Raw genomic sequence first — 26,879 nt, forward strand, 5'->3', positions numbered from 1 at the left:
ATATGGCAGTCTCACTTTTTCTGGACACGTTGTCTTTTCTTCATGTTTGTACTGCCCATGGCATTGGGATGAGATTAGAAATTAAAGCAAAGCATCGTCGTCGCATCTTTTACATGACTGATGTATTATTAATTAAGCTCGTCCTCCTCCTTTACCTGTGCAGTACTCCTTCCCGAATGAGACCTTTCATTGTTGGACCATGCTAATGAGCACATTGATTGGATCAAACCCCTCCCCCCCACCCCCCTCCTTTCTCTTTTGTGATTTATGGATGCGCCTCGATCAATAAGGAAGACGAAGGATTCAGGATTCGGAGACGAAGCCGTCTCACCGGTGTCCACCATCCATGCTCACCGTGACATCAACGCCCACATGCTTCCCGAATCCAAGCATGACATTAGCATGGCCATCTCCTCCTCCTGCTTTCCACCTAAAAGCACGTGCACACGCAACAGAGGATCGACCGGCCAACATCGATGACGACATGGACCAGCTTATCACCTGCAGGTCGCCACCGACCTCATCACGTACTCACCAAACCGTCCGACTCCTCTTGTCGGTACGTCTGAATCGGACCCGACCGCCCGGTCCAACCAGAGATTTGGAAATCAGCCTACGCTGTCCGGCCCACTTTAAGTCCGATTAGGTTACATGTGAATCAGATTTGATTCGTATAACTACAGATAGGAGTTTTCTGTCGATATAATTGATGAGCAGTAAATATATAATAAATACATTCTATTGGTTTCACATCCAAAGTGAATATAAATAATAAATATATTATTTTTTAAATTTAAATTTAAATTAATGATTTAAATGTTGATAGATTAATCATTTCATCAAAAATTATGATAATTAATATTAAAATCGATTTAATATTGAGTCATTACGAGGGACTGAGTTTATAACGCTATATTTTGGGTGTGTCGACGATGTTAATGAGTTTATTATTATTATTATTATTATTATTTTTAAATGGATCGTATTCCTGGGGCCCCAGCAAGTTCTTTGTGGGCCCCGCTGGTTTTGAAATCTGAGACCGACTCTTACCGGCTTGTCCGAAGGAGCTGCTCCCCGTTTCCTCCCTCCCTGAAAGGCATCAGAAGCGGCCGCATCGATGACGATCATATTCAAACTCGGAAGCTTTTCTTCATCCCACCCGTCGCCGTTGTTGTTCACCACCACCAGAAACGGAGGCGCCTGCTTCTGCTGGTCTCTCTTTCCTTTTTACTCTGCTTTCTCCTCTTCGTCGTCAGAATCCTCGGAGCCGAACGGGAGAGAACGATGAGATGGTCGCGATGATGCCCTAAATCCAAACCCCTTTCTCCCCCCATGGTGGGATCTCGGAGCCGCCGCGGAGGAGGCGGCAGCGGTACCGCCACGGGGTTTCCGCCTACGCCGACGTCTTCCCGACACAGGTCGCTGCTCGCCTGGACGACTACGCCGAGGTCTTCGGCGACCTCGCTGGCTCGTGCTCCATTCGGGGGCTTGGCCTTTGGAGAGTTCGTGGCTCCCTACGAGGAGATGTTTGCGGTGTCGAAGAGAGGAGGCGTATTCTTCGAATGGAAGGAGTGGCTTTGGTAAACCCCACATTCGCCCTTTTCATTTGTTTCTATGGTAGTTTATGAGTTGATCTTTTGATGCTTACCGCTAAAAGTTCCTTTCTCTATGTGTTCTGATGATGGAGATCTGGTGAGCTTTACTGCCGGACTGTGAGTCAGCTTATTCTTCTTAGTTCGATTACTAGAGATGTCTCCTTAGAGCAAAAATTCTTCTATGTCTGTGCTTCTTGCTTAATTTATGCTTTAATTGCATACGTAGCTTTAGCCCCTAGAAGAATTCTTATCAAATTCTCTGGGTAAAATAAGCCGTCAGAGAGGAAAAAAAAAGTTTCTTATTTGAATGAAATTGTTCTTCAATTGTTTAGGGCAAGCAAAGAATTCATTCGGAGATAGGCATTCTTTTGGTACGAAAGTCCTCAAAGAACACTGTTCCTTTTATTGTTGGTATCATGTTGAATGTGTTACCTAGGTTTCCTGGTAAACCTCGAAATTAGGTAACATATGCATGCTCCAGTTGATAAGTTTGTTTGCAGGAATTTATTTTGGCGAAAGTATGTTCAAGTTTGCTGAAGAGTCATGTAGTTAATTAGAAAAGATTTATGGGATTCGGATGCCATTACTGTTTTCTAAAGCAAGGACAAATAGCCACCATAATCCTACATCCCAAAAATCAATCGCTTTATGATTAAGGACAACCTTGAATAATTTTGTTTTCTAGTGGAACCCTTTAAGTACATCGAAAGTTTGGAGCCAGACAACATCGGAGTGTCTCCAACTTTTGTCTTACCCGAGGGTTTTTCTATGTTTTTGCAACTACTGGACAATAAATACTGGTAGAAATATAATTTGTAACTATCTCAAGGTAGGCTAAGATTGCACAGTAAGCAGCATCGTGATTTGATGTCCACGAGGAATGTGATATAGGAGAAGAATACTTTTGAAAATATTGGATGATGAAAGTTAATCAATTGCTAGTATGAATTCGGTGTCTTCTCTCTTTGACTTAGTATCTACTGAGTTAGATATAAAAGAAAATGTGGTGTTTCATGACACTCTCATTTATCTGCTGAATCTTTCAGCAGAAGTTTGCAGCATGTGATTGACAATGTCCATTGCTTGTGGAGCAAACACTATTGCAATACGTGGACATGATTCCATCTATCAGGATTAGAAATTATCCTCCATTGAAGTAGGTGACATGTCCACCCTTTTCACTTTTGATTTCTTTTTCATTATCAGTTGCTGTCAGTTACTTACTGCTTTTCTTTGTAGCTGTTATATAATCTTTCTGCGTTCCAGTCATCCTTGGTACATTCTTAGTTTCATTGTTCACATGCTGCTCTTGTGAGGGCTTTGGAACACTCTTGCATCTGCAGTTGATGTTTTCTAACTGGTGATAAATTGGCAATTCCAAGATTTGTGTTGCGTGCTAACCCAACCGAACTGATCATAATAAACTATGCTAATAGGCCGAGCTGCTATGAAAATTTAGTTTTCTAGATATTTCATATCAATTTACATTTTACTTTCTTGTTGAAGTAATCTCAGCTTGATATTCAAAGCAGACACATTCATCAAGTATCATTCATGACTATCTTCTTTCTTGACTAAGTTGCTTATGTTGGTTTAAGTTTGGTGGATAAGCTTGATATTGTGATGACAATTGATGTCTTATGTTTCCCTACAAGTTCCAAACTTTGGAAAGCTGATACGAAGTTCTAGTTATCAGCAAGTTCATGTTTAGGAAATTACTTTTTGAGAGATCCCCTCCAAATCACTGGTATCACTAACAAAATCTTGATCTTGTATATGGAGGAGCTTGTGTGGGTGCCTGCTTTGCACTAGTTTTGTTCCTTTGTTCTTTCAATAAATAGAGAAGACATTCTTATCCATTACCTGCATCTGACCTGGATCCTACTTAGAATCGACCTGAGCTTGACTTGGGGACTCCTGGACATATTAAAAGGGTATATGTCTCAGAGAAGACCCATTGAAACAAGTAATTTTATTTCTAATAGGATGTATTGCTATCGTAGTCTTTACATTCATAATGAGTAATTTGATTGTGTAGTTATTTTATTCACATAACTTCTCAACATTCTAGTAGTTATTATTTCAAAGCATATTTTCCTTTCGACGTTGGGGTGTTTGAGACTATCTACTTGAGCATTCTTTCATTATGATTAATTAGTTAATTTTAACATGAAATAGATTTATGTTTGGCTTTTTAGTATTTTCAGTTCACAAAACATATTTTATATAGATTCATTGTTGTTAAGCCTACATTGTATCCAAACTTGACTTGGACCTTAACTTTTTATTTGACCTACACCCATAGCGGAGCTGAAAGTAAAACTGTTAGAATCTGGATCTCATTTCTCTAACCAAAGCCCCTTTTTTTAGGTATCCCCCTTGGTAAGTGATACCCGGAACAATACCTTCCGTACATGAATTTGAGTCATGTTTTCACTTGTGTTTATGATCAAAAAAATTCAGTGGATATCGTCTCCTACTGATCGAATGTGTTACAGTCAACCAGGATTAAGTTTTATTTCTCTTACAAACAGAACTATAGGTTCTGGAAGCCCAGCTCATGGGTAATTATTGATTGGCATACTCGAGATATCATATTTGCCTATTTAATTCGAACCCTGTTTATTGTAGTTTTGTATATCTTAGCCTTAAGAATAAAATTTCCTGGTGGCTGAAGAATTAGTTACTTGGATCTGCAGATATTAGCGTTGGTTGCTGGCATCATGCTTGGGTTCCAAGAATTTTGCTGCCAGAAGAGAAGCGTCACCACTAAGGCATTCCATTCCATTCGATGTAGAACTGTGTTGTCTACCAACATTGTTGCAACAGGTTCAGCTGAGAAAAATCTTTGCAAGCATAGAACTGATAACCGACAATAACCTGTACAAAATAGTTGATCTCTGGTGTTATCTTGGAGAACAGCTTCTCATGGAACTCACCATTGTGGATTGCATTATCACGAGTTGTCAAGACTTGATTGGCTCACAATGTTCTGTTTCTACCCTGCAGTTAATGACTGAACAACAAGGTTTAGGGATAGTAGAGAGAGAGAAGCATACGACTGTGTACGTGTGATAAGAAGGAAGGCTACGTCAGCATTCCTTCGTGCTGTGAGATGTGGAACGTACCTGAAGATTAAACAGCTATTCCAGCCAGAGGTGTCTTTGTCTCTTCCACGCATGATTGCAGAATAGATGTCTTTGATCTTCTCCGAGTGGGAAGCTGCGATTACTTGTCGCCGATCATCTCTCCATCGGAACATGGCCAGCCAGCCAGATCTAACAGCAGCCTAAGGAATTTGCTGATTTGGCATGTATCCATGTTGATTTGGTGTGCAACATTGATGACATAACATCTATATCAGTTTACATTCTCTTCTTTAGAGCAAATTTGATCGATTGGAGTTCTTGATCGACCACTGAAGCTTAATATCAAGCCATCACGTTTGTCACGTACTAGCTCTTCTTATCGAGCTTGCTCGTATCGTGTTGGAGGAAGATGATTATGACATAAGGGGACTATCACTTCCTTATCAAAAAAAAGATGTTAATTATACCAATCGGTATGGGTATCCATGGGCACCTACCCTTAATGGGGTGGGGATGGAAAAAATAAATATGAACGGAGTGAGGATAAGGAACATTTTATATTATCTATATGAAAAAGAAAAGAAACGAAAACGGATAGAACACTCTCACCCTATATCCATACTCGTACCTGAGATGCTAGGCCCAAATACTGTTAGACTTTCGTTATTCAAATTAGATTTGATAAATCTTAATTAAATTAATTATGATTTAATTAAAAATCATTTTATTCAATTGAATCAAATAAAATATCTTCTCATTTAACAATAACAACTCCTTCGTACGGCACAATACGTTATGCACATCGCAGGTGGTGTTGTTATTGCTATTTGACTTTGTGTTCATCGATCCACCTCTCTCTCCATCAATAAACAATAATTCCTTCAGCGATCGACAATTGTAAACAACGAACGATGAATTGGGATAATGATTCCTCATCCTTATCCTTGCCCGGTCTAAATGAGGAATGGGGCAAGGAAAGGGAATGCGAACGGGGGAAGCATTCTCCTCCCCACCCCACCCCACCCCATTGACATCCCTATATCTAATGGATAGCGCTTGCACTACTCCACAAGTGGTAGTTGACTGGGTCCTTCCGTGAATTGGCAACAATGTCATAATAATCTGTCCTCAACATCTCCCCACTTGAAGTAGATATCCTCCATCACCAAAACTCACATGTTCAAATACCACACAGGCTCCAAAATTCCCATGCATTGTACAACCAAAATATGTCGGAATAGAAAAAGTAAGTTCCTCGACAGCATATGGTAATGCATCGCGAGTACTTGATCCATCAAATTGAATCAATTTCAGCCATGACACATCTAGCTATTCCCAATTTCGGGCAACAAGCAGGAGTTTTAGATGATATACTACATCTACAAAGTGAGAAGCAACAAATGTTTCCTTGGAAGGATCATTAGCAACAGTAGTTTCACAGAAGCAGAACAACATAGCCCACAGTTTTATGTACATGCATCACCTGCCGTCCTTTTTATTTGGTTATTCTATATGAAGACGTCTGCTAAGCATTTCTGTTCTAAGCTGCTTCTGCAAACCCAATTCTCAAATTGCCATAATCAAACACTGTATGATAGGCTCCCATGAAGACGTCTCCCAGTATCCTGCAGCAGTTTCAGAGAAGTATCACGAACAACAGTTAATACAGAACAAGCATGCACATGAATGCAGGCAGAAATGGAGATACACACCAAAGAGGGCCCCGAGGTGGTGGAATGTCAAAAGCGGTGAACCCACTGATGCACTGTGCCACTGATCCCTCACCAACCTTGAGAATGTACTGCAGAGCAGGCAAGAACATGGATGGGTAAGTCGGCAGATCAGGCTTTCTCGCCAATAAATACAATCCTTTTACAACCTTGACTACTTCTAAACATTCTAAAACAGAAAAAAGTCTGCCCATAGGCACCATTTGCAATATGCCATCCACAGCATATGGAGTACACTGTTTTCACCCATCTGTATACTACACAGTATATACTTTCCCTAGAACCTTGATTCACCTGATAGATTTGAACTGGACCCACTAATAAGTGGGTCAGGCCCGGGTTCAGGGGCCGAACACAAAATCATCCGTGTGGCACACGGAAATTTCTACTCGATGCACCTAATATTTGTACTGAGAGAAGTGCCAAGTTTATTTTTTTCAATTATACACGAACGCTGTATCCACTTAACCTGACATGCCAAGCAAGGTTCAGAGAGTACAATCATTGCTCCTATTTACTTGCAGACATATGAGTAACCAAGAAAAATAATGTCAAAGCCATGACAATCTATTTAAGAAAAGCAACTTATAGGTTTTGAAACACAAAGTTAAGAATTCTTTCACATCTTGAGTATGACAGATAGATAAATAATGTCAAATGGAAAACCTATAAAAAATATCAAATTAAACTTAGCAGCTATTAATGAATATATAATGTAAGCCAAGTCATGCAACTTGTAAAATCATAAGCAAGTGCATATAGCTATATAAAATCGTATCTAACAGCTGAAATAGCCAGCAAGTAACATTTTTGTAGAAAGAAATAGTCATAAATAATATATTTATCACCCAAGCACTCAATATTACCTGCTCCGGTTTGAGCTCAAATACTTTACCACCAATAGTGAAGGAGACACCAGGCATTGATGCAAGGGCACCACAATCTACAGCTGATTCTCCCATGGGGCTAGGTAGCCGATCACATAGCTGAGAAGCAACTCAAGCTATGACTCAACATATACAAATAAATCCTCCCAAAAAATATAGTTTAGAGAAAACCCACCTCATTGATGTAATTCAATATGTGTTCTTTTGTCTGGTTCTGTCTCAACTGATTTTGCATCCAAACAACTGCCATCTCACAAGCACTGCACATAGCATCACTCTGGAGACCAGCTGATATATCACCATTATCATTCACCACGCTCTCAAGGCCAATACTGCACAGTAAAATGGCCCATCATTAAGTAAATTGCATAATCACATATAGGGCTATTAGACAATAAGATCATAATTGAACTTTCCAGCAATCTACTACTGACCTAATACCACGGGTTCCATCAAAGGTACACAGACCAATCTGAGCACAAATCTTGGCAGGTTGTGTCTGTAAAATAAACCAGATATGTTTCCATATGCAAAAAATTATGAAAAATAATTTTTAACATGCTTATGAAACTGCTGCAAACCTCTGCCAACAACAAATCCAGAATTTGTTGCCCATATTCAGCTACTACTGCTTTGCACTCTTGACTAACAACACCAGAAGCTCCAATTTTGTGGTTGATCTCTGCAATGATGGTCTGCAAGAGGATACAGGGATATAGGAGGCTAATCCATTACCCGGAAGAAAAAAAAGATTGAAAACTAATAGTTTCTTCAAAATTAATCCAGTGGTCTTCATCAAGTGAAAGGAAACTTGATCAGGTATAATTAGAGGACAAGAATTTTACAAAAGGTACAAAGATTACGCAAGCGTGATAGCAGTAGCTAGTAGACATCAGAGCATATACATCACAAAATCTAGCCATGGACCATCAAATATAACTAACTGAGAGAGATCTAAGTGCCAATTAATTATCTGCCAGATTTGAGAAAACTTATCTTGAATCCAATTGAATGCAACAAAATTATCCAACTTACCATGTTCTGTCTGTTGAATAACCCAAAAAAGTTAGGATTGTCTTGTCTTGGCATGATTCACATTTATCATGGCAAAAACCTGCATCACACTACTTTGTGTCTTGACAGAGAAAATACGCTTTGTTGACCATGAAAGATCTTGAGAAACTCTTTTATTCAGGGTGAAAAAGAGCTACACCTTAGAAGCTGGAATTTAGTGCATTAATTGATTAAGAAGACTGTTTTCTAGGTTTTTTTCTTGCTAATGATGATTAATTATCCTATAGTACAGCAGCAGACTATCAACCTTACAATATCTCATGCCTTCAAAGCATGAATAACATGAAGTAATGCTACCCGGTCAACAGTGTACACACTTCCAACAAATAGTCAAAGACATAAGGTCTCAAGATGTTGTCGATCACATGGTCTTCGTTATCATTTTCCTCAATAGTATCCCATGCTTTTTACATTTGACACAGAACGGATGGCACAAATAATTTGTGTATTCTTAAAGTCATTATTTCTCATGTAATAATTATTATCATAGATGAAATAAATATATTTTTTAATTCTTCAGAAAACACTTCAAAAAAACAGAAAAAACCTCTTCCTGCCCACAGCTGTAACAACACAAACACTCAGAAAGTTTTTCCTCCATCAATTACTTGGAAAAGAGATAAATTCCCAGACAAAAAACATAGAAGTTACAACATACAAATCAAAAAATTATCCCATTGTATATACTCAAGTTACAAAATCGATAACAGTAAAATTCTACTGTGAAAAACACTAGCGAAGAAGAGATACCATGTCTATGTTCGATTAGGAAAAATGAAAGATGAGCACAACACTAATGAGGTCAAGTTTCGTCTTTCCAAATAACAGAAGAACTATGTTTGGGCAATCAAAACATTTAGAAAAGAGAAAAACTGCAACATGTAAAGAATCAAAGTGTGTTGTGTATTTATATCTACCACAAGCAGATTCTATAGATTTAAGACTGCTTTCTAAAGCAAACAGGGGGGGGTGGTGGGGGGGGGGGGGGGGGGCGGGGGGGGGAGGATGGGGCTCAGTTATTAAAAAGGGCCACCAGAAGATTAACATACTGTTGGACCAGCAAGCAAAGAAGTTCCAGAATCTGCAATTGCTGCACAACCACCAGCACAATACCCTGACAGACAGCACAATGTACAAATTACATCTTAAAAGTTGGTAAAAGGAAAAATATCAAATGATAATGGGTGATATAAAAATCCATATGCATTACCAGTAGATTGGCCACCAATCATGACATCTCCCATCTTAAACTGTCATCCAGCATGAACCAGTAACAACAGCCAATATATTAGTAAACATAGAAGGACATGGCATGTGTCAGCATCCAACTGAATGATCAGACAAAAAAGGGGTTCAGATATTACCTGCCAGTATCCCTTCTGAGTCACAGGAACATAAGTGTGTTCACCCTTGTAATGACTTGGATCAACACCTCCAAATACAATTTCACCTCCCTCCCCGTCCTCGGAATTTCGATTAAACCAGAAAGAGAAAATAGGTTCTTTTACAAGGCCTTGCTCAACAATATTGTACCTGTCAATAGAAATATAATTGATCAATCATTCAGTCAATAAAGCCTTTCTTTCAACATAGTGAAAACTTCATAAGACATGATGTGGAGAAGCCTAATAAGGCATATGATTATTGGAAGTAATAACGGAAGCATATCTTAAGAAGAGAAGTTCTGAAGAGTAATGGTCACAATACCACACAGGTGTAACATTGCCAACTGATATTTCCTTAAATCCAAGTCCAAGTATGCCATCAAATTTTGCAACCAAAAACGTGACACTAGGCTCTCTGGTGGCCTCAATAAAAACCTAAATAACATCAGTTTATGAGTTCAAAACTTGAGCAGAGACTTGAATGACTAGAATGAATGAACTATATATGGAGGAATTCAGTGAAGCTATTGCTATTGCTAACCTGATCTTTGACAACTAGATCACCAACCGTAACATGATCTTGACTAAAAAAACCAGAAATTGACCCAGATCCATAGCGAATGGCTGCTGGCTTCCCTGCTTACAAGAAAATAATTTTCAAATGAAAACATGAAGGTGCTTTGTAAAGACATAACATTAAACAATACAGGACAAGAAAACAAACAATAATGCAGATATTGTTCACTAAAAACTTCAGGGGAAATGAAAATAAGATTGTGATACTGCAACTAAAGGAACCTACCCCAGCTTGAAGAATCTGTAGGCTAGTCTGGAAATAAGTCAATAATGGATGCAATATAACGTTGTTCATGTCCTAATCGCAATGGGACAACAGGTTTTTCAATTTACAACCAGAAATCACAAATAGAATGTAGAAGTGGTTGCCATTCTGCTGTTTCCTTGGCCCATGAATATACTAAAGATCTCTTGAAAATAGTTGTTTATCATATTTCAGTGATATCCAACCACTAACACGATAATTTGCTAATATGTCACTTTACTGGACAAGTTATCGGCCATTTTTCTGATATGTCATCACTTTTCGCTACATCATTGTTTACAGGTCAGTTATGCAGATAAATATACTCTTACGCTGAAGACCTGTATAATGATTTATTTTCCAGATAAAAAAAAAAGCAATTTGATGAACTCAGGAACCATAAATATCTGCACAAATGGAATTTCGCATGGATAAATGGAGCTTTCCTTTTTTCTGCCTATCACTTGGTTTTGAATGATTCATCTACATACCCATCTACATGTGTTTGTGTGTGCATACACCCTGGGAGTCCACAAATGCACCCCACAGAAAGTACCAAAGTGCATCTTTAGTTGTCCCGGTGAACAAGAGAAAGTGATACGCTAACCTCAATTACATGTTCATCTTTGCTGAAGTATCTCTACAAGGGACGTTAATTATTACATCAAACAAATGGGATGAAACAGGTGGTCACAAGAGACGTTAAAAGTTAGGGATCCCCCTCTCACCCCCTACAATTTTAACAAAATATGTAGACATTCTATCATTAGAATCATATTAAATTAATACTTCATCATGAAACTTGCAAACCATTAAATATTCTTGTTTTTAAAAAAAATATCATAAACACATTAATGAAAGTGTAGCTCATAAAAGAGAAATTGAAAGTATTGAGATCAGAAAAAAGAATTGAAACTACAAACCGTTCTTTTTGTAGGAGCTTGACTTGCTTGACTTATACTTCGAATGGAAATAACAAGCCAACTGCAGAACATAAATTAGATAAACATATGAAGTTACAAACTGATACTGCACAAAATAAACGTTCAGAGAATTATAAGAGGGAACAAAAATCTAACCGAGAAGTAACACTTGGCAGATGGAACCCACAAATTTGAGCTGCCAGTGTCAAATATCACGGTGAACTTCTGCGCAGGTGTTCCAACGCCGATCTCCCCGAAGTACTGCGCGTTCATGTAGTTCTTCAGGGAAATATAATCAGCATCTCCTTCGTCCTCGAGACCATCTCCAAGTCCATACTTCCGGCCCATCAAGCTCTTCCTTTCCTTGTCCATTATCCGTGACGCAAGCCTGCTGCTTTCATCTAAGGGTTTCTTCTTCAGGCCAATCCTGATAAATCCATCTTCCTCGGCCGATGCCGGAACAGCAGAAACAAGCAACAAGATCGAGAGAAGAAGAGGAATCACAACCACCCCGCATCTTGTTCCCATGATTACCTATCAAACAACAAAATCATCTAAATATAGCGGATTCTAGTATAGAAACCCTAAAATTTCTCATACCACAGCACGATCGGATCACAGGTACCAAAAGATCACTCGGAATTGATTTCGTCGACGGTAAAAAAGACCGCAAGGGAAAAAAGGAAAGATTTCAAATTAAAAGAACCAAAGAAACTGTACAAAGAACCCTTAACAGCAAGAAAGGTGTACGAAATCAAACAAGAGATTAGGTGATCACTCACCGCGAGAGGATCTGAGTCCGAAACGAGGAGGAGGAAGAGGGGAGTGGCGATCAGCGAAATCGAGAGTCAAAGAGATGAACTCGAAGTCCCACTCGACGAAGTCTCGGCGTATATTTAAAAGGGCGATATTCGTGCGGTACCGTCCGTCTGATCTTTCCGTTAAAACGACATCATCCGTTGGAATATATATATAGTTGCCGCTTTATATGGTGGTGGGGTGCCGCTTTATGGCAGTGAAGTCTTTTAACACGCCCGTTGCGACCCCGCTGGTCACCCATTTGTTGATTCTTCGGGTCCTACTAAACGGAGGGATAATTAACAGGGTAAATGTTGGGGACGGTCGAATGAGACTTTGCTTTCTCCGCATCGCGTTAAAATCTGATCCGTGGGACCACCGGAAAACACGAGAAGGGGTAGTGGCGAGGAAGAGCAGTGCTTAATCCACTCGGGCACGGCGTCCAGATTGGATACCTGCATATGGATTGAATTATGTGATGTGGTCCCCACTCTGCTTCGAGTCAAACGATCAACGGGTGAAGTGGAACAATCGAGTTTATTACAGATGAAGACCCGTACGGGAGACCTGTATGAAACACGTTGTCTTTAACATTGCACATGACTGCTAAATAAAAATGCTTGCACTCTGAAACAGCAACTATCACTTAAGCCACGAGAGGTATCAGGCAGATTGGCTTCATAAGTTCATAGAACAGGAAGACATAGTTGGTAGAACAAAGAACTGCAGGAAATAAGTGTGGAACTGAGAATTTTAGCATAAAGCTTCCAGGTACAGGCAACATAAGACAGTTTGAATAACAAAACTTCAACGCTGTGATATCAAGAGAATGCACAGTAATCAAATCTAGGGTTGGTTAAGCACTACTACCAATCACCAACATCTTTTGTACCAAGTGCTCTGTATCTGAAACTCTCCCCCTTTCCTTCTCACACTCCCTCTCCTTTTCTCTGCTTCGGCTGCAGCGCCTTTCCCTCTCAGGACCATCTATTTCTCGGTTCTTGCTGCTTTCTCGCTTGTTGCTATCTCTGTAGCGGTCTCTGCTTTTATCCATACCATGTCTCCCAGTCATAACTAGTAAATGCCATGAAAAAAGAGTAAAACAATTATGCAGAACAGCACATATGTCAATAAAGATATCTAAGTAAAACATCAAAGCAAAAGTTCAAATCCTCGTAACTAAGTAAAACATGTTGAGAATAGGATGTATTAGACTATTAGTTTTACATTTTAAGCACGTGGTCATAGGATAATTGTGGGATCATACACCTGATATTTCAATTCACAGGCAAATTGTTGAAGCATATAGGAATATTACCAGTTATAACCTAGAAGATATAACAACAAAGATATGATAAGAAATAGAAAACCAATTAAGTCACAAAGAATGCAGAACGTAGAAATACATCTTTCTACCAAAGGTTGCAGACACAAGAAAGGGTAAAAAGAACTAGGAAGCTTGTTATGGATAAACGATACAGATCAACTGATATGTAAAATCGTCCAAAAATAGGATAGAATGAAGTATGGATATGATAGTTAAGGAATCCTTCTAACAATGTATTATAGTGTATAACAAGAATTAAAATTAATTTATAGAATAAAAATTAATCAGCACAAATAATAATTAATTGCAAGAGGATAAACGATACGGATAAACCGATATGTCAAATCTTCCAAAAATAGGATAGAATGCAGTATGGATATGTTAGTTAAGGAATCCTTCTAACAATGTAATATAGTGTATAACAAGAATTAAAATTAATTTATAGAATAAAAATTAATCAGCGCAAATAATAATTAATAGTTAAGGAATCCTTCTAACAATGTAATATAGTGTATAACAAGAATTAAAATTAATTTATAGAATAAAAAATTAATCAGCGCAAATAATAATTAATGGCAAGCAGTTAATAGGCAGAGTATCCCCTTCTTTCTTGTCATCAATGCTTTGCAGCAAATGCTGATGGTTTGGCAGAGTATCCCCTTCTTTCTCACCATAGCAATGGAGACAATAGGATCTAAGAGTATATGCATATTAGAACTTTCATAAATTAACTGCAAACTACAAAAACAGCAGTGGATTACAAAGTAGCTATTTCTTTTTTCATAAAAGCATCTACAAAAGTGAAACAGAAAAGGATAATAAATTCTTCGACAGAATGTAGTTAGGTCTCTGAACTCTTGAGAAATGGTTAAAAAAATACCTGTCTCATCAACCTCCCATCCAGCACGTCCAGAACCAGGAACCATCTGTCCAGATTCAGCCTGTTGTGTTTTTGCACGGAATTTCTTCTTAAGGTTGCCAAATTCATCATATATTTCCCCATCATCCTGGAAGCCAAGAATGCAATATTAGAATCCAAAGATTAAAGAAAAAAGATCACCATAGAAGGTTAAAAGATCATCTACCTCATCAGCTTCTCTCCATCGTCGCCTTGTTTCCTCCATCTCTTCTTCGTCAAGTTCCTTGTATCCACCAGCACAGCCTCCTCTATTAAATAAAACAACTTAACCAAGAATATGACAAAAAAAATAACATTAGATGGCTCAATTAAGCAATGAAAACATACACAAACATGTTCAATTAAGAAAAAATAAGTCCATATGCTCAGGCGCCGGAAGCAAAGTGTGTGTCCATGTATCACCGATGACCAACAGTCTTATATGACTAAAGCCAAATGAACATACATGCTTGTTTGCTTGCTTGATAATCATTAGCAATTGCATTTCTAGCATGCTTATCAAGCATAAGCATAGATATAGAGAAATAAAACACACATAGAATAAGCAACAAGTTGAAACAGGAGAATATACAAAAAAAACTAATCTGTTTGGTAATGTAAACCCTAAATGCTTTTAGAACAATTTTATATCCATATATGGATTCAAATACCCTAAGAGCATGGCTAATCTATTCATGACCTATTACCTCACACCACACTCACTGTGACCTGACTTGTTGGTGTTACATATATTGCACTTCATGCACTTTGCCCAGGTAATGTTCCCACACCTGAAACAATTAGTGTATATAGAGTATCAGCCTTGTCAAGAAAATATAGTAGGTGGGGCAGATAAAACATACTCTCGCAAACAAACAGGCATTAACAGGGGCTTGTAGAGTTATTTACCAGAAGTGAGCTACTAATCCATTTACTAATAAAACATGATTATTGTTAGTCACAGGTGCTCTGCAAGTCAATGACGTGAGTGATGACACATGTGACATGACACACAGTCTTTTTGCTTATTATTATTATGACATTCTCTCACTTTATATTGCTCGATGTATATATATATATATATATATATATATATATATATATTGTAATGTCCATGGATCTGTGCAGTTAGAATCAGATTGTTTGAGATCACGATAATGAGACTGATTCACCTTTAAACACATACCCTAAATAATCCTAGTCATATGTTACTCGAGATGAACATCGAGATAACCAGACAGACTGATGTGTTGTACACCGGTTCATATGATGGAGGCGGCTGGTCTTATAGCTGCTCGTGGAGACACTAGAGCTATAGTGCAGGTGCTCATTGGAGAACGAGTTCACTGATTAATTTGCTCACGGAAGGCTAGATAGTTGATGAAACCTCGTTGTCAGACAGCGATTCCGTCGTCCCAATGGTGTAACTGGTTCTTAGACTTGAGACACCAAGGATGTCCTGTATAAGTACTTCACTCTTTGATACCAGACTTATAGGTTTGGAAGTTTCATATCTAGTACAACCGGTCATCGGGAGTGGTAATCGACCTTACGAGGGCTATTGAGTGTCGATAGAGGATCATCCGCTCTCGGTATCATGAGAGGAATATCCTATGTGTTCTTGCTCAGATAAATCCTTGACCAAAATCATTCGGATTGAGAGAGAAAGAGTTCTCTGGAAGAATTCGATTAAAGCGAGACTCAAGAAGAAACCGTATGGGCCTGACAACACAATGTCCGGTATACAGTCTCTGGGATATTAGATGGATGAGGGACTATAGGTACACGATAATTGAGAGCATATAAGTCAAAGAATTAGATTCCCTTGTATTGTATGGGGACTGCGGCATAGTGACCTAGTACATCCGTAGTCAATGAGTCGAGCGAATTATTATGAAGATAATAATTCACCGAGCCAGAATGAGTTCTAATAGGTATGACTCACAACCAACTCGATATTGGGCCTAAAGGGTCACACACATATGATAGGTATTGCAATGAGTAAAGGTTCGGATATAAGACATCCGTCGGAGCCCCTATATTATTGGATATCCAATAAGCCTCTGTATTATTGGATCCTATAGATGAGATCCAATAAGAGTGAATAAGAGATTATTGGATAAAGATCCACTAATCTAAAAGGCTTGGATAGTTAGATGGAGATTCAATATCGAATATGATAGGATTCATTAGTGTTAAGTTGACAGGGGACCTCTATAAATGAAAGAGAACCAAAAGACTATAGGCTAGGCTTTTTGGTTGTCACCTCCTATTCTTCTCTCCCTTTCTCCTCAGATAGTAGGTGTAGAGATTTGGGCAGCGATTTGAGGAGCATCTTCGCAACCCCTACCGTGTGGATCACCGCTAGAAAGGAAGACGCTTAACCTCCTTCATTCAAGGATAAATGATCTCCCTAGGGAACACAACTATCTCACACGTGGTTTTCAGTTTCACAGGTTTTTGCAAACCAATCTTCGCACGACAATGAACACATTTTTGAAAAATTTGAAATTTTTGTTTTATGTTCTTCCGTTGTGCATGTGATGTCGCCCCTAGATTTCCCTACAATTATTTCACAACAATAAACTAAACACTCGAGACAATTGCTTCTGCAAAGCACGTGCAATTACATGCTAGGATATAGACAACACTCCACAAGAGCACACAAAAGATCCAAAATAAGACTATGATAAAAATCATCCACAAGAAAGGAATAAGACAAGCAGGGAAGTATCACTAAGTTCATATCTTCGCATGCTCCTTTCCTGTTTGCCTAAATTTGTCCAGACAAAAAAAGACAATTTCAAATCAGAGGACTTAATTCGCCAACATCAAAGAGTACAATACAGAACATCTAATCCATGCTTGAAATGGAGCTATAGTTGTGCATGAGCTTTCACTAGTTGGCAAAGACCAAAACGGTGAAACCTCAAGTGGCATGAAAAAGAAAGCGGTTCGCATCTCTGCACTCTGATCTGTATAATGGTGAGTGGTCTTGATGACACGAAGAAGACGGCTTTTTCAAAAGCTCCCCCCCGGGGCATCATATTCTCTGCCTCAATGACACTAATTGACTTACCGGTGAAGAACAGAGTCGATTCTCTGCCTCAATGACACTGAACAAGCTTAGTTGAGTATAATGTTGTGCGTTAGAGTGCTGAACGGAATAAGATAATAGATAAGAGAGCTTGTCGAAGAGAAATCAGAAATAACACTAAATAGATTGCTGGTGTATAGAGTCAAAAATCAAAGAGAATAATAATTAAAGCAAACTAATGAAGTGTTTTAGGCTAAAAGAAAGGGTAAATTACAAAACTAGTTCTTAATCTTACTAGGAAATTTTCAATTGCAAATCTGGTTTTCAGCTTTTGTCAATTCACACTATAATTAATGTTTTGGTCAAGTCAGCAGTCAATTTACATCCATAAGCTAATAGTTATGATAACTACACAATATGAGTTGGCTTGTCAATCCAGTATAGATGCCGGCAAGAAAGTTGTCTAATGGACAATTCTTAAACCCTAACAATTGCACTTGATGACAAGCTAATGTCCAAGTTGTAGGCATTGAACCATGTGACATGTCAAACAAATTTTCTTGGTGAGATTTAGGCCAAGTTTGAAAGTCAATTCTTACAGTGCAACGAGGTCAACTTTGGCCAAAACTTTTGGATGGAATTGACAACAGGATTTCATTGGAACATTAGATAAAATTTAGAAAGTCGATTGGAAAAATTAAGGTTAAAGAACTCACTTGAAATCTTCCAAAAAAAGTCATGCAATGACCAAAAGAGATTAGATGTTTGGATTCCTTAGGCATTTTTCGGAATAAAAAACATAATGCTAGCCATCTAACTTACATAGCAGCATGCTTCACTGAAGCAAACAGTGATTGAGCCAAACGACATATATGTAATATAAACTTTTTGGCTCTATAATACCCCATGATTCATATAGTTGGATTTCATCTTGCAAAAAACTAGATACTATCCACGTAAGTAACAATAAGGATTTCAAACAGGATACAGCTACCCTTATAAACAAGGAGTGGTACTTACATTGGACAGGGCCAGTCATTTGAACCAAAGAGCCCCATAGAACCACCAACATGATGGGCACGTTCCCCAGTATCACCACCACCACGGCCCCTCCCTCTACCACCAACAGCACCTGTTCCACCAGCACCAGCAGGTCGAGCTGTCCCACACCAATTACAAACACCTCAGAATGCAAAGTTCACATTCGAACATCTGCTAAAAAATGTATAAGAAAACATATTGCATTGCCTTGTAACTATTCATGATAGATTCAAGACAAAATAAGGATCTCATGGTGCAAGAACAAGTGGCTCACCATTGTCATACCAAAGACCTTGTATTTGGACACATCCAGTAACCATCTTTCTGCCATGACTGTCCTGAAGCATCACCACGACCTCTACCTCTACCTCCACCACGATCCACATCATCATACACCCCAGGTACCATGCTTGAATTTGCTTCAAAGCCATTCTGTTGAGCATATGAATGATCATTCAAATCTTTGGTTTTTGACTCTGCTATATGTACTTCAATGGGGGCTCCATGAAAATCCTTGTTGTAGAACCATTCAACAAAAGCATGAGGATCCTTATATGTAATTGTTGCATCACCCATTGGGTCATTGGTAACTTTGTCTCTGTACAACCAAATTTTTGGTCGACCATACCTTTGGCAACCCTATGGTGCCATTCCCTGAGTAACTTGCCGTAGCAACAGATGAAACCTATTGAGAGAAAATAGATCTAGTAAGGCCTTACTTATTTGAACCCAAAAACCCATTTTAACAACATGGGGTAGAATTGAAGAATTGTCCTTGCACAATCATGGTGAAAGCAACTGAGCTAATGTGGATAGTAATACATACTCATTAATTTGCAATTATATTTAGATCTCCCAAATTATAAGAACATGAAATCTTTTAGTCCTCAACTGTGCACAAATCAAAAGAATTATTTAATATAGTGTGCTTAGTAATAAAATAAATCTCAAACTGTGATGCACATTCATTGGTGTCATCAAATTCAAACATCAATAATCGTTTGAAAAAAAATATATATAGGGCACAGAGAATAAAACTTCCTTTAATTCAATAGTTCAAAAGCAATATTCAAAACCTCAGTGCAAGAAAATTTCCCATTCCAGAAAAATCTGTGTGGCCTAAGAAGATCTAATACCTGATTTCTCAAGATCAATCAGTGTCAATTCATGTAACCACAGAAGATAATAACAATTCTTTTTCCCCTTAAAAATCATCCTTAGATCAATCATTATGCACACCATCTACCAGAAGATCCTGAATGCCAAACCTACTTCAGGAATGTATATAGACTCCTATATAAGCACAAAACATTCCTTTTTCAGAATATATTCAGTGAGCTTGGCTATGCCATGGACAAAAATGCTATAGGTACAATTCAGATTTTCTAACTTCCGAAATAACAAATGTAATCCACTAACTTATAAAACACCGATCGTGAACCCTAACTGAAAGTTGTCGTAAATCTTATCCTCGCTCTAATGTGAGCTAAGCAATGTCGAGTCAATAGAGATAATCTGGATCCTTCTAGATGTAGAAATGTCATTTTTAATCTTAGAAGTTCGTTATTTGTATCGATTTAACATCAAAACCATTTACCAAAGAAACAAAACTTTTAAGAGACTACATAAGGCGAAATCTTGACCAACATTACCGGGTACGTAGCCAACAACGACAAAGCATCAAAGACCATCAATGACAGAGAAATTAATGGATCATTGAATCAAAAAGTGGTGGGCGAGGCACCGATAAGAGTAGATTAGGGCAAAACGAAAAAGAACTGAGTAGTAAGAAAACGAACCACGAGCTAGTAGCTTAAAAGAGAGGGAGAGAGATTCCTTCGGAATCGGCGGCGGTGGCGGGACCTCGGCGTGACAGGGATCGTGAGCAGGCGTCGTCGACGAGATTAGAGCACTGAAACGTGGCAGGCGACGGGTGACGTCGAGAGAAAAAGGAACCGGGAGTAGTGGACCGGTCCCTGGCCGGGGCGGGGCGCGCACCTACAGAGATAAGATTACATCGATGTATTTGACCCGAACCGGGACATAGTATCGTCATGAACCGGTTCGTCCGTTGCGTCCTCAAGAGGTGTTGACTCGTCATGAACCGGTTATTCGGTCCTCAAGAGGTGTTGACTCGTCATGAACCGGTTATTCGGTCCGCAAGAGGTGTTGACTCGTCATGAACCGGTAATTGCAGCTGCCGCACCTGCTCTGAGGCAGGTCCGTTGCGGGGCCACCGCAGCCTCCGGTAACACAGCGCAGGTACGGTATAAGCGTTGCTTTACATAGAAACTACTTGATCGACTCTCTTGGGATTACGTAGTGACGCGTCTCCTGCGTTTACAGATTATAATGCAACCAAGTCAATTATCATGTCTTTATGAAATCAAAACTAAAATATTTTTTTATAATATCATATATTTAATTTCACGTTGATTGAAGGATTAAAAAATCAAAATCTAATAATCATATTTTTAGATAAATAATATCTCTATAAAATGATCATCTTCTCATATGACGGATTGGATTGTCACTATGATAGAAAATACTCGGACTTAAAAGCCTCTTGGTTTCAATTGGAATGAATGAATTTAGTTAGATCACAACTTGGTTATTAAGTACTAATAATCAATTACATTTTTAGCCCATAGGTATTACTGGTCCAAACTATAGTGAAAGTCCTCCCAAGGTGTTCCTGATAAATGAATTCTTCAATCTGCTCGTGAGACTCCTCTGTGTCGTGACCATAATATCAATGAAAATGATAATACTTTAATTTATCCCTCTTTTCTAAGAGAATCCTCATCCATAGTAAGTTTTTAAGAATCTCTTTTCTTTTATTTCTAAGAAGATCTCAATCCTCGTCATGTTGAGAGGAGTTGATCCGTACCTCAAGTGAGGTTTTTTGGGTTTACCATGCTTCCTTCGTTGCGGCAAGCCCAAGATTGATTTTCTATGTGGTTCTTGGTGCGACCTTTTATGGGCTTCTTCGCACTTTCTCAAGATCATTACTACTGTAGTTATATACTGATTGACCCTTTAGAGTATCTTGAGGATTGTCATCGGTGGTCTCTCCACCAACGACCAGCAGAAGTGAGTAGGCCTTAGCCCCATCATAAAAGCATGTATCATAAAAGAGGAGTGGACATCCTGCACGTCTCGAATTTCACTAGTGAACTATATGATGAAGTCAAAGAGGGTTTCATCCTCCCTCTATCTCAGCTCGAGTAGCATAACCGCAGGTAGCCTCAAACATATGTTCTCGAGGAAATGGACCATGAATTCCTTCGTAAGCTAAGTGAAGGCAAAGACCGAGAAAGGATTCCGATTATTGTACCACTCTTGCATTGAGCCCCTCAATGTCGTTGAGAATGCTCAGCACATTAAAGCGTCCTAGTTACCATACAAAGATATATGAGCTCGGAAAGCAACAATGTGCTTCATTAGGTCAGAGTTGCCATCGAAAGCATCCAATGATAGGAGATAAATGTTTATTGTGATCGTCTCCTCCTAGATGCTCTAGACAAATGGGAAGCAGCCTGAGGTGGGGTCATCTGCATCTCCCCTTCTGAACTATCGGAACTCTTGATGCATCTCGTCTAGGTGCTGGCCCATCTATCATAGTTGAGCCCTTAAGGAATCGTCTATTGAATCTATTGATTAGGTCTCTGATTCAAGTAAGGCCGGGCCCTGGTGTGATAGTGTACTGAACTTCATTGTCAGAAAGCATGGCGCTCCTTCTGTCAGAAGTTCAGCTAGTCAGGGGAGGTTCTAGGCTGCTAATACTATGTTAGTCGAGGGTGTTGGCGGTGGTTAAGACATTAATTGTGGTTATCATGACAACGTAGTCTGTTGAGCCAGGTAGGGCATAAGTGGGGCAATGGCCTCCATCATCCCCATGAATGCTTGCACTTGGTGTGTGAGGTTCAAGAATGCTTCGGTGGGGACAACCAAGTGCCCCGTGTTTGTCCCTAAAGGTGAGAGCCCTCGATCATTAAAAAGGCAATAGTAACACCCCGATATTTTAGTGGAGGTGGACACGTCCACATGGGAAAAGGAAGACAATTACCCGTCTTGTGTGAAGGTACTATGAATTGCAGGTAGAGCTTTCTCACTGGAGCCTCGATGAGAGGGTTTTGTAGGAGGACATTCATATGATATTCAGGGCTCTCCTTCTAGTGCTAAAATATTGAGTTGATTTATCATTGATAGTTGAGTCAACCTGGCTCGATCTGGACCCGAAAGTGTGGAGAGGTATGAGGAACCCTCATGGCAGCCTTGACGTGGGGAAAGTGGCTTCGAGATGGTCTCTTATGTAATCCTGACCTACCCAAAATGGCTTTGAGGTTCGGTCGAATTTTATACATGATCAGTTAAGTGAATCACACTGCCTATTGGAGGGTGATTCGACCATTTCCTTTCATGTCAATGTCTCTAAGACGATTAGTTGGCGGATGAGGACCGATTATCAAAACACTTCTTATAAAAAAAAAAAGAGTATCATGTAGTAATTCTGAAATTATTATTAATTTTATACTAATTATTTTAAGAGACCGTGAATAGGAATACGAATTGCAGATATTAATTTAGGAACTCGCACGGGAATGAATTTGCGAAAAAGAAAAAAAAAAACAAAAAATGGGTTCCGATCGTCAATAGTCAATCAGGGACACGGACCGGGCCAAGGCCCACTGGTTGGTCCACCACTCTGCTGTCCACGTGGAGCGATATCTTCCCTCCCTCTCTTTCTCTCTCATATTTGTTACCGTCACATGTGTCGCGTGCCAAGAACGCGTCTTATGGACGAGTGATCCGAGTGACTTGGCCTAGTATGCGTGCCGGTACCCGCGTGGTGATTGGCGATTGAGTTATGGGGCCCGACCTGGCTCGGCGCGTGAACGATGAAGTCGGTCGATCTAGAAGTTTCTGCTTCTTGAACGGCCAGGTGGAGTTCCGTCTCGGAGAAATCCCCGACTTTTCCCTACCCTATACACGAACAGATTAACAAACATGGAGAGAGGATCGCGTGCTCTGCGTCCGGACTCGACCTGCTCCCTCTTCTTATTCGCCTCTCCTCTCGTCGCTCTCCCCGTATCGCGTCGTGCGTCTTCTTCCTTCTTGATCTGTTAGCCGCAGAAGATGACGTCCGCCGGCTTCCGGTTCACCCTCCCTTCCCCATCTCTAACCTCTTCGATCCCCCACGCAAAGCTCAAATGCCGCACTCCCGCTATTGCGCTTCTCAACGGCGGGATCAGCGGAAGAACCACCGGCGGATTCGATCCACTCAGGTTAATTTCCATTGTCCCGCCATTGCCATGTGAGTTGGGAACTCTTTACCTTCTTCTGAATCCCTGTTGCTTCTTGATCCTTCAGGCTTCTGGGTCCACCTCCTCCCGCTGTCGCCATACCGCCGATGAGGAGACAACAGACGGAACGCCGTGGCGGCGTCGTCTGCTATTGTGCGCCGCTCAACCCCCAAACCCTTCAATGGGTTTCTGCTGTCTCGGTCGCGTTAGTACGCTGACTCGCATCATTGATGTCTTTTCTGTTTTCTCTCATGATTTTTCCTTGTGCATTGTTATTAATTCATCTAAGGAGTGACATTTAAAGTATCTGTTCTTTTTGTCGATGTTATGCAACTCAGAAGTTACTACTAAATGTTTGTTTAGTGTAGTGCAGAAGACATTGTTATAATAGTCTTGTGTGAATTAGCTGCATCTGGCAGGATCTCAGTTAATAACCTATCTTGAATCTGAAGCGACAATCAAAAGTTAGTTTGGTTGAATTGGATTCTTGTTCAACTAGAGCAAGTAGTTCTACTGTCACCAACTACGATTATCTCAGCTGATTGGTATCCTTGCTTTAAATTAATGGTTGGGTGCTTGATTCCCCATAATTGCAATATTTTCTCAAATACATATGTATGTGTAGAGAGAGAGAGAGAGAGAGAGAGCCTTATACAGTAGTCAACATGATCCTCTGAACTTGAAATTCAAATCTAAAATTTCAGATATTGATCCTCATTCTTGATCTGTTAATTTACTGGATCACGAATGGATTTTGTATCTTTACTTAATCAAATCCTTGGTGGCTTTGATCCAGTGGCTATTCCTAGCTTAATCCACGCTATGTGCTCGCTTTGCGTCTTGTGGAATTGTGATAATCTTTTCTAAACTTCATTGATTTTACATGGAACTCAATGGACTTATATCTTGGCTGTGGTCTATACTCTATAGGATCGTGTTCTATGCCTATTATAAGAAAAAAAAACTTGATCTATAAAACTGCAGGGCTACTGAGAAGAAAGTAAAATCAAAAGGGAATTTGGCATGTCTTCCTTTGCTAAGGGAACAATTGTGGATTCTAGAATAGAATTAAATTTTTATCTCCAGCTTAGCGACTACCAAAAAATTTCAACTTCTCCCTGTCAGAATGTGAATTAAACTTTGTTGATCATTCCAGTATTCTAAATCTCCAATCTCTATTCTCTCTCACTATAGACATCCTTATCTCTAAGGTACCAGACTTTGCATGGTTTATGTACCTTTTCTCTCTTTATATACTTGACGTTCTCTAATATTTTTTTTGTGAACATTCTCTAATCGTTGCTGCATATTCTCAGGGTATTAATGTTTGCCAAAGGCACAGCTATCCAGAAATCATTTCTTGTCCCTCTTTTTGCTCTGCAAGCACCCACGTCCGTCATTTCATGGATCAAGTGAGCTTATGGAAGAAGTTGTCATAAATATAATTAAACTATTTCAGTAGTATAATGACTAGATCTTGCTTTTCTTATACAGGGGTGACTATGGTACTTGGACTGCATTTCTGGCGCTTCTGGTTCGTCTGTTCTATTTTGTTCCAGGTAAGTGTTCCTTTTGTTGTGTAATATTTATACTTTCGTGCATCAAAGGACCAAATTCTAATTTCATAGAGTTCAAGAAGAAGTTTGCATTACCTTGCTAAGATTAGAATGCTTTTCTGCAATATCTAAGACATCATATATATTTTCCAGAGAAAATTTGAATTTATTAATTTTTTTCTTGCTATATAGGTGGACTTGAGCTACCATTCCTAGCAATGTTACTTGTCATTGTGGCTCCGTACCAAACAATGAATTTAAGGCAAGTTTGTGATAGACATTTACACTCAAAAAGAGAAATATAAGTATGGTGTTTTCTTTTTGGTGGATCTCTAAGATCTTGCTTTGAATTGTAGTCACATGAGTTGATCATGTCGGGAGGCAATCAAGAAGTTTATAATGGAATTTTAGTCATTAGAGAACAAATTGTACACATGTTCCACCATTCTTATCAATGTCTTCTATATTTCTGACAGAGGAACCCAAGCTGGTGCAATTGTTTCATTGGCAATAGCTGGGTACTTGGCATTTCAACATTTTTCAAGGGTGGGAGGGTTGCGAAAAGCATGCGACCAAGGATCCATAGTCGCAACTTCAGCTGTCATATGTAGCCTCATCATTCCTTGGTTCTTCTTGTTCTGATCTTATTTGTACAAGAAGTTGTCAAGGAATCTAGAACTATAAGAGGCGTCAAAAGGAGCGTGTCACTCTCGTCACCCTCTGGTACATCTGAAACTTTGGAGAGGTTCGTGACTTTATGTAGCAAATAACACCATCACCATGGAAGTTTTAGATAAGTTATGTGTCTATATTCTGGAGAACGTTAAGAATGTATGACATGCTTAATATCAATCAGCAAAGCGTCTATTGCATTACCATGCAGTCAATGTCGACAATTCCCCCAAAATATTCTTGTTGACTGTTGACCACACATCTCAGGCATTTAACAGTATCTCCAACATTAATGCGAATGCACAAATTAATAGATTCCTCTTTGCTCTGACACCCAAGAGATTGCTCCCTACACTTTGTGATGACAGTTCAAGGTTTATGGATTCTTTTCTGGCTTATCTGTGATGTTTGACAAAGCATTTGCCATTTCTTTTTAAGATGAGGTGTGTCTTGAGTGTAACAACCATGAACAACAGTTGATTTGTATGAAAAGTTTGAATACTTCCAATGAAGAAGCTTGTTGCCTTTTGTAAATATTTCTCGTCGCTGACCACATCAAATGCCATATTATTCCGACATTTGCGGGCGCCAACTCTCTCTCTCTCTCTCTCAAGTTGAAACTTGCCCAATGTTCCTTGATCGCATCTATTCGTGTCTTTCTTATGCACAATATGGCCATTACTGGGTCAAATATGCTCATCTGGGACCAGTGAGCCCCGAGAAAGCAGCGGCGACGGACGG

At 39.3% G+C, this 26,879-nt stretch overlaps 3 protein-coding genes and 1 long non-coding RNA gene across 8 annotated transcripts; 2 read left to right on the forward strand and 2 right to left on the reverse strand.

Annotated features, from left to right (window-relative positions):
* Positions 1–1,082: 1,082 nt before the first annotated feature.
* LOC135645524 (uncharacterized) lies at positions 1,083–4,984 on the forward strand. Of its 3 annotated transcripts, none has more exons than XR_010498813.1 (3): positions 1,083–1,580; positions 2,645–4,424; positions 4,605–4,984. It is a non-coding gene; the product is annotated as an uncharacterized LOC135645524 (long non-coding RNA). The 3 variants fall into 3 exon arrangements; XR_010498812.1 differs by having other exon boundaries at positions 1,086–1,580; positions 2,645–2,751; positions 4,295–4,984; XR_010498811.1 differs by having other exon boundaries at positions 2,645–4,984.
* Positions 4,985–5,922: 938 nt separating this feature from the next.
* LOC103996147 (aspartic proteinase oryzasin-1) lies at positions 5,923–12,441 on the reverse strand. Its single transcript, XM_009416994.3, has 14 exons — positions 12,286–12,441; positions 11,660–12,037; positions 11,504–11,564; positions 10,302–10,396; positions 10,083–10,195; positions 9,740–9,908; positions 9,586–9,625; positions 9,425–9,489; positions 7,883–7,996; positions 7,736–7,800; positions 7,477–7,633; positions 7,281–7,400; positions 6,397–6,485; positions 5,923–6,309 (listed from the first exon to the last, which is right to left on the reverse strand). The coding sequence occupies exons 2-14, from the start codon at positions 12,029–12,031 to the stop codon at positions 6,225–6,227; spliced, it is 1,545 nt and encodes a 514-aa protein (XP_009415269.1). The 5' UTR covers positions 12,032–12,037; positions 12,286–12,441; the 3' UTR covers positions 5,923–6,224.
* A 571-nt stretch (positions 12,442–13,012) lies between these two features.
* LOC103996489 (transcription initiation factor TFIID subunit 15-like) lies at positions 13,013–20,594 on the reverse strand. 3 transcript variants are annotated; one of them, XM_065163752.1, is made up of 7 exons: positions 20,404–20,594; positions 18,879–19,289; positions 18,584–18,722; positions 15,234–15,317; positions 14,714–14,795; positions 14,509–14,635; positions 13,013–13,375 (listed from the first exon to the last, which is right to left on the reverse strand). In XM_065163752.1, the coding sequence occupies exons 2-7, from the start codon at positions 19,057–19,059 to the stop codon at positions 13,158–13,160; spliced, it is 831 nt and encodes a 276-aa protein (XP_065019824.1). In that variant the 5' UTR covers positions 19,060–19,289; positions 20,404–20,594; the 3' UTR covers positions 13,013–13,157. The 3 variants fall into 3 exon arrangements, with proteins under 3 accessions (XP_065019824.1, XP_065019825.1, XP_065019826.1); XM_065163753.1 differs by lacking the exon at positions 15,234–15,317 and having other exon boundaries at positions 13,035–13,375; XM_065163754.1 differs by lacking the exon at positions 15,234–15,317 and having other exon boundaries at positions 13,035–13,375; positions 14,714–14,811.
* A 2,892-nt stretch (positions 20,595–23,486) lies between these two features.
* On the forward strand, positions 23,487–26,341 carry LOC135644407 (cold-regulated 413 inner membrane protein 1, chloroplastic-like). The gene is made up of 6 exons (XM_065161949.1): positions 23,487–23,892; positions 23,978–24,115; positions 25,227–25,322; positions 25,405–25,469; positions 25,659–25,728; positions 25,943–26,341. The coding sequence occupies exons 1-6, from the start codon at positions 23,744–23,746 to the stop codon at positions 26,106–26,108; spliced, it is 684 nt and encodes a 227-aa protein (XP_065018021.1). The 5' UTR covers positions 23,487–23,743; the 3' UTR covers positions 26,109–26,341.
* The last annotated feature ends 538 nt before the right edge of the window (positions 26,342–26,879 follow it).

Source organism: Musa acuminata, chromosome BXJ3-8, assembly GCF_036884655.1.
Source record: "Musa acuminata AAA Group cultivar baxijiao chromosome BXJ3-8, Cavendish_Baxijiao_AAA, whole genome shotgun sequence".
In the NCBI taxonomy this organism is placed as follows: Eukaryota; Viridiplantae; Streptophyta; class Magnoliopsida; order Zingiberales; family Musaceae; genus Musa; species Musa acuminata.

Bases quoted from the DNA above. Each gene is read 5' to 3' on its own strand.
- LOC103996147 (XM_009416994.3), bottom strand. From the start codon at position 12,031: ATGGGAACAAGATGCGGGGTGGTTGTGATTCCTCTTCTTCTCTCGATC. The intron at 9,490-9,585 runs GTAATGCATATG...GCTGTCTGTCAG, and splicing joins GATTGGTGGCCAATCTACTG to GGTATTGTGCTGGTGGTTGT. The intron at 6,310-6,396 runs GTGTGTATCTCC...AAACTGCTGCAG, and splicing joins CCACCTCGGGGCCCTCTTTG to GATACTGGGAGACGTCTTCA.
- LOC103996489 (XM_065163752.1), bottom strand. From the start codon at position 19,059: ATGATCATTCATATGCTCAACAGAATGGCTTTGAAGCAAATTCAAGCA. The intron at 18,723-18,878 runs GTGAGCCACTTG...GGTGTGGGACAG, and splicing joins AGGTCTTTGGTATGACAATG to CTCGACCTGCTGGTGCTGGT. The intron at 14,636-14,713 runs GTAGATGATCTT...CTTGGCTTCCAG, and splicing joins GATGGAGAGAAGCTGATGAG to GATGATGGGGAAATATATGA.
- LOC135644407 (XM_065161949.1), top strand. From the start codon at position 23,744: ATGACGTCCGCCGGCTTCCGGTTCACCCTCCCTTCCCCATCTCTAACC. The intron at 23,893-23,977 runs GTTAATTTCCAT...TTGATCCTTCAG, and splicing joins GGCGGATTCGATCCACTCAG to GCTTCTGGGTCCACCTCCTC. The intron at 25,729-25,942 runs GCAAGTTTGTGA...TATTTCTGACAG, and splicing joins TACCAAACAATGAATTTAAG to AGGAACCCAAGCTGGTGCAA.